General features: G+C 50.5%; 1 protein-coding gene across 50 annotated transcripts; it reads right to left on the bottom strand.

The window, feature by feature from the left end:
* Positions 1-6,281: 6,281 nt before the first annotated feature.
* TMEM25 (transmembrane protein 25) lies at positions 6,282-11,218 on the bottom strand. 50 transcript variants are annotated; one of them, XM_074015321.1, is made up of 9 exons: positions 11,176-11,218; positions 10,548-10,719; positions 9,959-10,291; positions 8,903-9,193; positions 8,560-8,691; positions 8,221-8,251; positions 7,979-8,079; positions 7,751-7,840; positions 6,282-7,598 (listed from the first exon to the last, which is right to left on the bottom strand). In XM_074015321.1, the coding sequence occupies exons 2-9, from the start codon at positions 10,615-10,617 to the stop codon at positions 7,525-7,527; spliced, it is 1,122 nt and encodes a 373-aa protein (XP_073871422.1). In that variant the 5' UTR covers positions 10,618-10,719; positions 11,176-11,218; the 3' UTR covers positions 6,282-7,524. The 50 variants fall into 50 exon arrangements, 41 of the variants coding, with proteins under 41 accessions (XP_073871422.1, XP_073871426.1, XP_073871429.1 ...); XM_074015325.1 differs by having other exon boundaries at positions 9,959-10,270; XM_074015328.1 differs by having other exon boundaries at positions 7,751-7,837; positions 9,959-10,270.
* Positions 11,219-11,372: the final 154 nt, after the last annotated feature.

Raw genomic sequence — 11,372 nt, 5'->3', positions numbered from 1 at the left:
CTCGTAACTATACTGTATAAACTACTTGTATCTGAAGTAGAAAGACAAAAAGATGAACCAATGAAAAATAGTAACTACAACAACTTTTCAAGACATAGCACAAGATATAAATAGAATCAACAAAAAGTAAAAAGCAGGGATACAAACTTAAGGTGTAGAGTTTTTATTAGTTTTCTTTTTGCTTTTTTGCTTATGCAAACAGTGTTGTTGTTCTCAGATTAAAATAATGAATTATAAGATATTATTTGCGGCCAGGCGCGGTGGCTCACGCTTGTAATCCCAGCACTTTGGGAGGCCAAGGCAGGTGGATCACTTAAGGTCAGGAGTTTGAGACCAGCTTGGCCAACATGGTGAAACCCTGTCTCTACTAAAAATACAAAATTAGTCGGGTATGGTGGTATGCGCCTGTAGTCCCAGCTACTCGGGAGGCTGAGGCAGGAGAATCACTTGAACCTGGGAAGCAGAGGTTGCAGTGAGCGGAGATTGCACCACCACACTCCAGCCTGGGTGACAGAGCGAGACTCCATCTCAAAAAAACAAACAAAACAAAACAAAACAAAACAAGATAGTATTTGCAAGCCTCATGGTAACCTCAAATCAACAAACACACAATGGAAACAAAAAATACAAAGTGAGAAATTAAATCATATCAGAGAAAGTTACCTTCACTAAAAGAAAAACAGGAAGGAAGGAAAGAAGGAAGAGAAGGCCAGAAAACAAATAACAAAATGGCAGCAGTAAGTCTTTACTGATCAATATTAACATTGAATGTAAATGGACTAAACTCTCCAATCAAAAGACACAGAGTGGTTGAATGCATAAAAAAATACAAGACCCAATGATCTGTTGCCTACAGGAAACACACTTCACCTAAAAAGACACATAGACATAAAATAAAGGGATGGAAAAAGATATTCCATGCCAGTGGAAACCAAAAAAAGTGCAGTAGCTATACCTCTTTAAGAAAAAATAGATTACAGACAAAAACTATAAGAAGAGACAAGAAAGGTTACTGTATCATAATAAAGGGATCAATTTGGCAACAGGGTATAACAATTGCAAATATATATGTACCCAACACTGGAGCACCCAGATATAGAAAGCAAATATTATTAGAGCTAAAGAAAGAGATAGATGCCGGGCGCGGTGGCTCACGCCTGTAATCCCAGCACTTTGGGAGGCCGAGGCGGGCAGATCACAAGGTCAGGAGATCGAGACCATGGTGAAACCCCGTCTCTACTAAAAATACAAAAAATTAGCCGGGCGCAGTTGTGGGCGCCTGTAGTCCCAGCTACTCGGGAGGCTGAGGCAGGAGAATGGCGTGAACCCGGGAGGCGGAGCTTGCAGTGAGCCGAGATCGCGCCACTGCACTCCAGCCTGGGCGACAGAGCGAGACTCCGTCTCAAAAAAAAAAAAAAAAAAGAAAGAGATAGACTCCAATGCAATAATAGCTAAAGACTTCAACACCCCACTTTCAGCAGAGACAAATCTTCCAGACAGAAAATAAACAAAGAAACACCAGACTTAATTTGCCCTATTAACCAAATGGACCTAATATATATTTAGAGAACACTTCACCCAACAACTGCAGAATACACATTCTTCTCTTCAGCATGTGAATATTCTTAAGAGTATACCATATGTTAGGTCACAAAAGTCCTAAAACTGGAAGTCAAAAATTGAAGTAATATCAAGCATTTTCTGTAACCACAATGGAATAAAACCAGAAATAAATAACAAGAATTTTGGAAACTATACAAATACATGGAAATTTTTTTTTTTTTTTGAGACGGAGTCTTGCTCTGTCACCCAGGCTGGAGTGCAGTGGCCGGATCTCGGCTCACTGCAAGCTCCGCCTCCCGGATCTATGCCATTCTCCTGCCTCAGCCTCCCAAGTAGCTGGGACTACAGGCGCCCGCCACCTCGCCCGGCTAGTTTTTTTTTTTGTATTTTTTGGTAGAGACGGGGTTTCACCATGTTAGCCAGGCTGGTCTCGATCTCCTGACCTCAGGTGATCTGGCCTCCTCAGGCTCCCAGAGTGCTGGGATTACAGGCGTGAGCAGCCTGGAATTTGAGACCAGCCTGGCCAACATGGTGAAACCCCATCTCTACTAAAAATACAAAAATTAGCCAGGCGTGGTGGTGGGCACCTATAATCCCAGCTACTCGGAAGGCTGAGGCAGGAGAATCCCGTGAACCCAGGAGGCAGAGGTTGCCACTGCACTCCAGCCTGGGCAACAAGAACAAAACTCCATCTCAAAAAGAAAGAAAAAGGAGACATGACATTACAATACTTCAGAAATTCAAAGGACCTTTAGTGGCTACTATGAGCAATTATATGCCAAGAAATTGGAAAATCTAGAAGAAATGGATAAATTCCTAGACACATACACCCTACCAAGATTCAACCATAAAGAAATCCAAAAACTGAACAGGCCAATAACAAGGAACAACATGGAAGCCGGAATAAAAAGTCTTTCCGGCCGGGCATGGTGGCTCAGGTCTGTAATCCCAGCACTCCGGGCGGCCAAGGCGGCGCACACCTGTAATCTTGTTTACAATAGTCGAAAGGCGGAAACAACCCAAATGTCCATTGAGAGATAAACAGATAAACAAAATGTGTATATGTAAGGAATGGAACGCTATTCAGCCTTAAAAATGAACAAAATTCTGACACGTGCGACAACATGGATGCTTTATTTATTTTTTTTTTTTGAGACAGAGTTTTGCTCTTGTTGCCCAGGTTGGAATGCAGTGGCGCAACCTCAGCTCACTGCAACCTCCACCTCCCAGGTTCTCGTGATCTGCCCGCCTCAGCCTCCCAAAGTGCTGGGATTACAGGCGCGAACCACTACGGCTGGCCAACATTTCTCAACAGAAGACATACAAATGGCTCTTTCCCATCTTGCAAGATGGCGGGTGAAAAAGTTGAGAAGCCAGATACTAAAGAGAAGAAACCTGAAGCCAAGAAGGCTGATGCTGGTGGCAAGGTGAAAAAGGGTAACCTCAAGGCTAAGAAGCCCAAGAAGGGGAAGCCCCATTGCAGCCGCAACCCTGTCTGTCAGAGGAATTGGCAGGTATTCCTGATCTGCCATGTATTCCTGAAAGGCCGTGTACAAGAGGAAGTACTCAGCCGCTAAATCCAAGCTTGAAATGAAAAAGGAGAAGGTTCTTGCAACTCTTACAAAACCAGTTGGTGGTGACAAGAACGGCAGTACCCGGGTGGTTAAACTTCGCAAAATGCCTAGATATTATCCTACTGAAGATGTGCCTCGAAAGCTGTTGAGCCACAGCAAAAAAACCCTTCAGTCAGCACGTGAGAAAACTGCGAGCCAGCATTCCCCCCGGGACCGTTCTGATCATCCTCACTGGATGCCACAGGGGCAAGAGGGTGGTTTTCCTGAAGCAGCTGGCTAGTGGCTTGTTACTTGTGACTGGACCTCTGGTCCTCAATCGAGTTCCTCTACAAAGAACACACCAGAAATTTGTCATTGCCACCTCAACCAAAATCGATATCAGCAATGTCAAAATCCCAAAACATCTTACTGATGCTTACTTCAAGAAGCAGCAGCCGCGGAAGCCCAGACACCAGGAAGGTGAGATCTTCGACACAGAAAAAGAGAAATACGAGATTACAGAGCAGCACAAGATTGATCAGAAAGCTGTGGACTCACAAATTCTACCAAAAATCAAAGCTGTTCCTCAGCTCCAGGGCTACCTGGATCTGTGTTTGCCCTGACGAATGGAATTTATCCTCACAAATTGGTGTTCTAAATGTCTTAAGAACCTCATTAAATAGCTAACTACAAAAAAAAAAAAAAAAGAGACATACAAATGGCTAACAGGTATATGAGAAAATGCTCAACATCACTAATCATCAGAGAAATACAAATCAAAACCACAATGAGCTTACCCCAATCAGAATGGCTATGATTAAGAAGACAAAGCTGGGCATGGTGGCTCACACCTGTAATCCCAGAACTTTGGGAGGCCGAGGTAGGCAGATCATGAGGTCAGGAGTTCAAGACCAGCCTGGCCAATATGTTGAAACCCCGTCTCTACTAAAAATACAAAAATTAGCCAGGCGTGGTGGTACATGCCTGTAGTCCCAGCTACTGGGGAGGCTGAGGCAGAAGAATTGCTTGAACCTGGGAGGTGGAGGTTGCAGTGAGCTGAGATTGCACCCCTGCACTCCAGCCTGAGTGACAGAGACTCTGTCTCAAAAAAAAAAAAAAAAAAGACAAATAATTACAGATATTGATGAGGATGAGGAGAAAAGGGAACTCTTATACTCTTATATTGGTGGGAATGTAAACTAGTACAACCACTATGGAAAACCGTATGGGGATTCTCTCTTTTCTTTGGAGACAGGGTCTCACTCTGTGGCCCAGGCTGGAGTGCAGTGGGGTGATCTCAGTCACTGCAGCCTCCGCCTCCTGGGCTCAAGTGATCCTCTTGCCTCAGCCTCCCAAGTAGCTGGCACTACAGGTACACGCCACCATGCCTGGCTAATTTTTGTGTTTTTGTAGAGATGGGAGTCTCACCATGTTGCCCAGGCTGGTCTTGAACTCCTGGGTTCAAGCGACCCACCTGCCTCGGCCTCCCAAAGTGCTAGGATTACAGGTACGAGTCACCACACCCGGCCTGTGATTTCTCAAAAAACTAAAAATAGAATTACCATTCAATCCAGCAATCCTACTTCTGGGTATCTCCAAAAAGGAAATCAAAATATCAAAGAGACACCTGCACCTGCATGTGTATTGCTGCACAATTCACAATAGCAAATATGCAGAATCAACCTAAGTGACCATCAATTGATGAATGGGTAAAGAAAATGTGGGATAAAGAAAATAAGTGAGTTAAAGGGTACAAACATATAGTTAGAAGGAATAAATTCAGTGCTTGATAGCAGAGTGGGGTGAGTATAGTTAACAAAAGTGTATTGTACTTGGGTAATGGACACCTTGAATATCCTAACCTGATCACTACATATTATACACATGTCACACCAGCCTGGGCAATAGAGTGAGACCCTGTCTCTACACATTTTTTTCTTTTTTTTAAGGACGGAGTCTTGCTCTGTCACCCAGGCTGTAGTGCATTGGCGTGATCTCAGCTCACTGCTATCTCTGCCTCCTGGGTTCCAGCAATTCTCCTGCCTCAGCCTCCCGAGTAGCTGGGACCACAGGCGCATGCCGCCATGCCCGGCTAATTTTTTTGTATTTTAGTAGAGATGGAGTTTCACCGTGTTGCCCAGGCTGGTCTCAAACTCCTGCGCTCAGGCAATCCACCCGCCTCGGCTTCCCAAAGTGCTAGGATTACAGGTGTAAGCCACCGTGTCCAGTCCCCCCAGATATTTTTTAATTAGCTGAGCACAATGGCACACACCTGCAGTTCCAACTACTCATGAGGCTGAGGTGGGAGGATCCCTTAAACACAGGAGTTCAAGGCTGCAGTGAGCTATGACTGCACCACTGCACTCCAGCCTGAGTGACAGAGCAAGACACACACATGCGTGCTCTCTCGAGCTCTCTGTATATACACATACATACATATATATGTAACAAAATTTCAATGAACCTCATAACTTTGCACCAAACAAAATCACAGCCCAGTCTGAGCCTTCTGTTCGCATGGGCAGGACAAAGGGGCTCAGCATACTTTAGCCCAGTCCTGAGGTGGGAAGCAGCAGCTGAGTGGTATGGACCAAGTGAGAATGAGATGCTGGTTATAGCCAAGAGTCCCCCACTCAGCACTCCTGAAATAGAAGATGCCAATCCTGCCACTGGGAACAGTGTAATTAAAGAAATATTATTCATTTTTCTGAAGCAAATTTGGTAATGTCAGAGCTGAGTGGTGGATATACAGGTGCTTGCCATATTTTTTTCCACTGTGAGACTGGAAAACTTCATTTAAAAAACATATTAGAAGAAGGCTGGGTGCGCTGGCTCACACCTGTACTCCCAGCACTTTGGGAGGCCAAGGTGGGCGGATCACTTGAGTTCGGGAGTTCGAGACCAGTCTGGCCAACATGGTGAAACCCCACCTCTACTAAAAATATAAAAATTAGCTAGGCATGGTGGTAGGCGCCTATAGTCCCAGCTACTTGGGAGGCTGAGGCAGGAGAATCATTTGAATCTGGAAGGCGGAGGTTGCAGTGAGCCAAGATCGCACCCCTGCACTCCAGCCTGGGCGATACAGTGAGGCTCCATCTCAAACAAAACAAAATAAAACAAAAACAAAAATATATTAATAGAAGAAATGAAGCAGAGATATGTAAATTAATTCAGTCAAGTTTATTAAACTTACTGTGTGCTCAGCACTGTCCTAGGCAGTAACATGAAAAACATTACAAAAGAAGATCTCAACAAGGGAAAAATATATTCTGTACTATATTAATTTCTAATCATTTACAGGTCGCCTTTTAAAGCGTTCTTAGGTCGTTTTGGGGTATGTGGTCTCTTCCTTTCTCCATGTCCCCCTAAAGCTTCCACACTGTTGAACTATGTGCCTGTGGCGACCATCCTCCAGGAAGGGCACCTTCCTGCTGATGGGGCAACCAGGGGTTGGTCAGGGCTGGGGTCCCATGGTGCAGGAGACGTGCTGAGAGGAAAACCATCAATCCCGAGAGCTCAGGACACTCACAGTGAATCACAGAAGGCCAAATGTGGGGAAGCCACAAAGAGGGCTCTGGGCCCCTCACTCACCTCCTCCCCTAGGGGATGTGCTTAAAGTGCTAACACTGTAATAAAATGATGCATAGCTACAAGCCATCCTGGGTGCTACTAGACTCATCGCCTGCCTCTTCCTCCCTGACTTGTGCTAATACTGAGCGGTGGCACAGGCCAATAGAAAAGTCTAGTGCCCAGCGAAGTAGTAGAGAAGGTCCAACATGTAACCTAGAATTCTCTGGAGGAGGGGGGAAGGAAGGGGCAGAGAAGAGCAGAGAGGCGTGCAGCAAAAAAGACTTGTGCTTGGCCAGTGCCCCTGGGCCAGGGGTTGGTTCCTGTACAAAGGGCAATTTGGTTCTATATAGCTAGCAGGGTCCTCAATTTTACCTGAGGGAACAAGGATACATAGCATAGGAAGGAGGAAAATCCATGCAGGGCCCTCCCTGTCCCCCACACAGGCACGCCCCCATGCCTACTGTACAAGGTGCTGTGGAGTACTGGGGTGGGCATACAGCGGGCCATGATACACTTGGATGCTGGATGACATCTGAACACCCCTGGCCAAAGAGCTCCCTCTGGAAGGGCCCAGTCATCACATGCAGGGCCCGCCCTGAGTCAGCATGAGGGGCTTAGGTCCAATTGGTAGCCTTGCCAAAGATACCTGTGTCCCTGTGGGTTACAGCCCAGTGAAATGCATCACATGCATGACATAGAGGGCACCCCAGCCAGGAGGGCAAGCAAAAGTGGCAGTGGCATGACCTCTTCACGTTGGTGACACAGCTAGGCAGAGGATGCCTTGAAGGAATGGGAGGGTGCCCAGAGGCCAAGAGAATACTCCTGTCTCGCCCTCGGCTCAAAGCCAGATCTCATCACTGCTCACGCTGGACACTCGATAGATATAGCCCAGCATTGGGAGGCGGATGAAACCTGCAGGATCAAAGAAGCCCGCAGGGACTCAGTAACGCTTGTTCCTTGGAATTTGGGAGAGCCCTCTCTGCCTCCTGGGCACTTGGAGGCCTTTGGCATAAGCACAGGGCTGGGGGGCAGAGGAGGAGGGTGGCAGGCCCCTTCCCCAGTACCTCGGCTGGTGAGGAGGCCGCCGGGCTCCGGGTCCAGAAGCTCTGGCCGGCTGTTGTTCTGAGCCATCTGCCGGTCTGCTGGTTTCACTGCTGGTTGACAAAGAGGGCAGTGTTCAGGAACAGGAGTGTGCCTGATGGGGCCTCGCCCCTCCCAAGCACCAAGCTCTCTTTTTCTCAGAAGCACTTCTGGAGATTAAGCAGAGGCAAAGAGCAGGGCCCTAGATATACCTCTGGAATCTGGAGTGAGGTCATTGAGCTGAAGGTTGGACGGGAGGGACATGCTCTCCCGTGGCAGGCGCACGTTGTTGAGTTTTAGGTTGTTGGAGTCACTACAGGGAGGATAAAGGTCGGGATGGATATGCGTCCCAGCACAGGCACTCATGGCTGCCTCTACCAGAAACCCCAGGCTCCCTCCTGTCCCCATCCTGCATTTCGGTTAGGCTTGTCCACCCAGCCCCAGGAGGAATTACCTTGATATAACAGATGGGCGCCGGGAGGGGCCTGCGGAGAATGAAACCATGTCCCTAATTCTCAACATGCCCTCCCACGCTGGGCTCTCCTCCTACCCTTTCAGAGCCAGGACCCTCAGGCAAGGGGTCTCTCAAATGCCCAGGCTTGGCCCTGGGGCCAGAGACTGGGTTCCCAGTGCCTGACCCTGCTACCTGGGATGCATGTCACCCTACCCATGGCCACACCCTGGAAGTGCTCTGCCACCGTCAGAGACGACTGGTTCTGCCCAGCTGCACTTGCTGTCCTGGCTGCTGCTCAGCCTGACCTCATCCCCACTGCCCCCAGTGTCCCTGGCCTACCTTTGGTTTTCTTCTCTTTCCTACAGACCAGGCAGGCCACCAAGGTGCTGAACCCCACGAGGGTGCCCAGGGCAAGCCCAGCAGCCACAACAATGCCCAGCAGTGGTACTTCCACCCGGGTAGCCAGAAGCCCTGGAGGATGTCCTCTGGTTAGGTCCCAAGTGGGCAGTGCCCCAACCCCAACACGCCATAGGTACTGCTCTGCCCTCCTTGCCCAGGGTGGCTGGGAACAGTTCATCCACAAGACCAACTCACAGGGAAAAAGTACTCCCATTTCTGTATGGGGATGTGGACCCCTGCACCCACCTGAGGCTTTGCTGGGCCAGTTGCTAGCCATGCTCACCTGGGGCTGGAAGTGAGGCACTGGTGACACCCACATCATTGGTGGCCACCACTGAGAGGTTGTGCGCCAGGCTGCGGAGCTGCAGCTGTACTGTATGGTTGGTGAGCCAGGGGTAGTTCTGCGCATCCAGCACCAGGAAGTCAGAGGTGTTGACAGTCACTGGCCCATCCTGGTCGATCCAGGTGACATTGGCAGGCGGGTTGGCACGCACAAGGGCAAACAGGACAACCAGGAGGCCTGGGCCCTGAACTTCCTGGTACTTGGCGCCGACTTGGGCAATCTCTGGCTTGACTGGTGCAAAGCAGAGGCCAATATGCTCTCACCACAGCCCCTTATACTTCTGGCCCTTTCTTCCCAAACCCAGATGGGAGCCAGGGGCCTAGGCCTCTCCTCAGAGGGAGTGCTGAGGAACAGGATGGCTGGGTCTGCCAGACAGGCAGCATTTTGTAGTGATTATGAGTGTAAATACTAGAGCCAAATGCCCAGATTGAATCCTGGCTCTGCTTCTTACCAGCGGGATCATCACCCTGGGCGGATTGCTTAACCTCTTTCTGCCTCAGTTTTCTTTTTTTTTTTTTTTTGAGGCGGAGTCTCGCTCTGTCGCCCAGGCTGGAGTGCAGTGGCGCGATCTCGGCTCACTGCAAGCTCCGCCTCCCGGGTTCCCGCCATTCTCCTGCCTCAGCCTCCCGAGTAGCTGGGACTACAGGCGCCGCCACCACGCCCGGCTAATTTTTTTGTATTTTTAGTGGAGACGGGGTTTCATTGTGTTAGCCAGGATGGTCTCGATCTCCTGACCTTGTGATCCGCCTGTCTCGGCCTCCCAAAGTGCTGGGATTACAGGCTTGAGCCACCGCGCCCGGCCGCCTCAGTTTTCTTATTTGTAAAATGGTGACAAAAATAGTAATGACCTCATGGGATTATTCAGAGGATAAAATGAGTTCATATTTGCAAAGTGCTTAAGTGTCTGCTAAATGCCCTGCGGACCACCTGCCTGGTGGGTGCTGGGGGGTCCCTGGGCAGAGAACCTCTCTCCCTGCCCACCTCAGGGTCACTCACATTGCACATTGAGGATGACAGAGGCGTTGGCTGATCGGCCACTGCTGGGGTCCTGCAGGGAGCAGTTGAGCTCATGCTGGGCCCGGTGGGCAGTGACAGTGAAGGTGCTGGTGCCTCCAGAGAAGGCCTCCCCTCCCACGCTCAGCAGTCTTGAGGTGCTGGCCTCCTGCAGCTGTCCATCCAGATACCAGGCCAATCTGGGGGTGCCAGGCCCCCCTGCCACCCGGCAGGTGAAGGCGTGGCGTTCATTCTCCCGAAGTGCCCGCTCAGCCCAGGTCTGACCATCTATTTGTGGCGCCAACTCCCCCCAACCTGGAACACAGCAGGGGGCCTCTGGGAAGGGGTCAGGCAGGGTTGGTACTGTGCTGTGACCAGGAATTGCCCCAGTGAGAGGAGCAGCAGGCCAAGGGAAAGGGCGCCTGAGTCCTCTCACCAGGGACTGGCTGGTTGGACCTAGGTAGGTGGGTGAAGGGAACAGGGGCTCCAGGGTTTCGGGCCTGGAGTAGGTACCCAAACAGAAGAGCAGACAGAGGAGAGAGGGGGTTTTGGACCCCAGAAGGACTTGGTCAACGACTGAACAGGGGTGTACCTGAGCTCAGAAGGGCTGGCAGGAGCAGCAGTGTGTGCCGCAGGGTGGCTGGGCTTGGAGGCAGCGCCATGGTGGCCCGGGCCTGGGCCCCAGGCTGCTGAGAGAAGGAGGCGGGCCTCCGTGTCAGCCAGGTGACAGCAGGTAGGTCTAGCAATTGCTCCAGGAATTTACTCTCCAGAAACAAAAAGAACCATGTACGGAGACACAAATATAGACCAGCCCCCAGTGGCGAAGGCACGGACACGAAGGGCAAAGCCCAAAGGTACAGACCCACCCAGCAGACACCTGGACATCCTGCAGGTGCAGAACGGAGCACTGACTCCAGGCTACAATACAAAGAGACACACGCCCGCAGATACACAGAAGCAACCAGCATCCGTGCAACCACACCTTGCACACACGCACACTCACACACACTCATACTCCGTCTCCACGCGCCCCTCCCCCAAAGGAATCGCCTTTCTCCCGATCCCATCCTCTCTCCTGCCCTGTTCCCTCTCCCATCCCTCGCCCTACGCCCCCTTTCCTGGTGTTGGTGGCTCCGGCGGATGTGGGCGGAAGAGGAGGGGGTTGGAAGGTGGGGTCGCCGAGCATCCTGCCCCCGCCCCCCGCCACCGCGGCTGCTCACCTGGCTCCTTCCCCGACCGCTGCCGGAGCAACTGCTCAGGTCTGATGAGCACCGCAGTCCGCTGCAAGGGCGGGGGCTGAGCCAGGCAGGGCCAATCGATGCCCGACCACTGGCCCCACAGGCCCTTCCCCGGCAGGTGGGCGGTCGCGGCTCACCACCCGCCTGGCTGGTCCCTAGCCCGCGCCGAGAGGCCCCAC

This window comes from Macaca fascicularis, chromosome 14, assembly GCF_037993035.2.
Source record: "Macaca fascicularis isolate 582-1 chromosome 14, T2T-MFA8v1.1".
In the NCBI taxonomy this organism is placed as follows: Eukaryota; Metazoa; Chordata; class Mammalia; order Primates; family Cercopithecidae; genus Macaca; species Macaca fascicularis.
The sequence above is the reverse complement of the archived record's forward strand: the minus strand, read 5'-3'. Positions and strand labels throughout refer to the sequence as shown.

What these genes read in the sequence shown, in the direction of transcription:
- TMEM25 (XM_005579807.5), bottom strand. Translation starts at nt 11,022, where the DNA reads ATGGGATCGGGAGAAAGGCGATTCCTTTGGGGGAGGGGCGCGTGGAGA. An exon ending in TGTCATCCTCAATGTGCAAT is followed by an intron (nt 9,194 to 9,958) that starts GTGAGTGACCCT and finishes GCTTTGCACCAG; the next exon opens with TCAAGCCAGAGATTGCCCAA. An exon ending in TGCCTCACTTCCAGCCCCAG is followed by an intron (nt 8,692 to 8,902) that starts GTGAGCATGGCT and finishes GACATCCTCCAG; the next exon opens with GGCTTCTGGCTACCCGGGTG.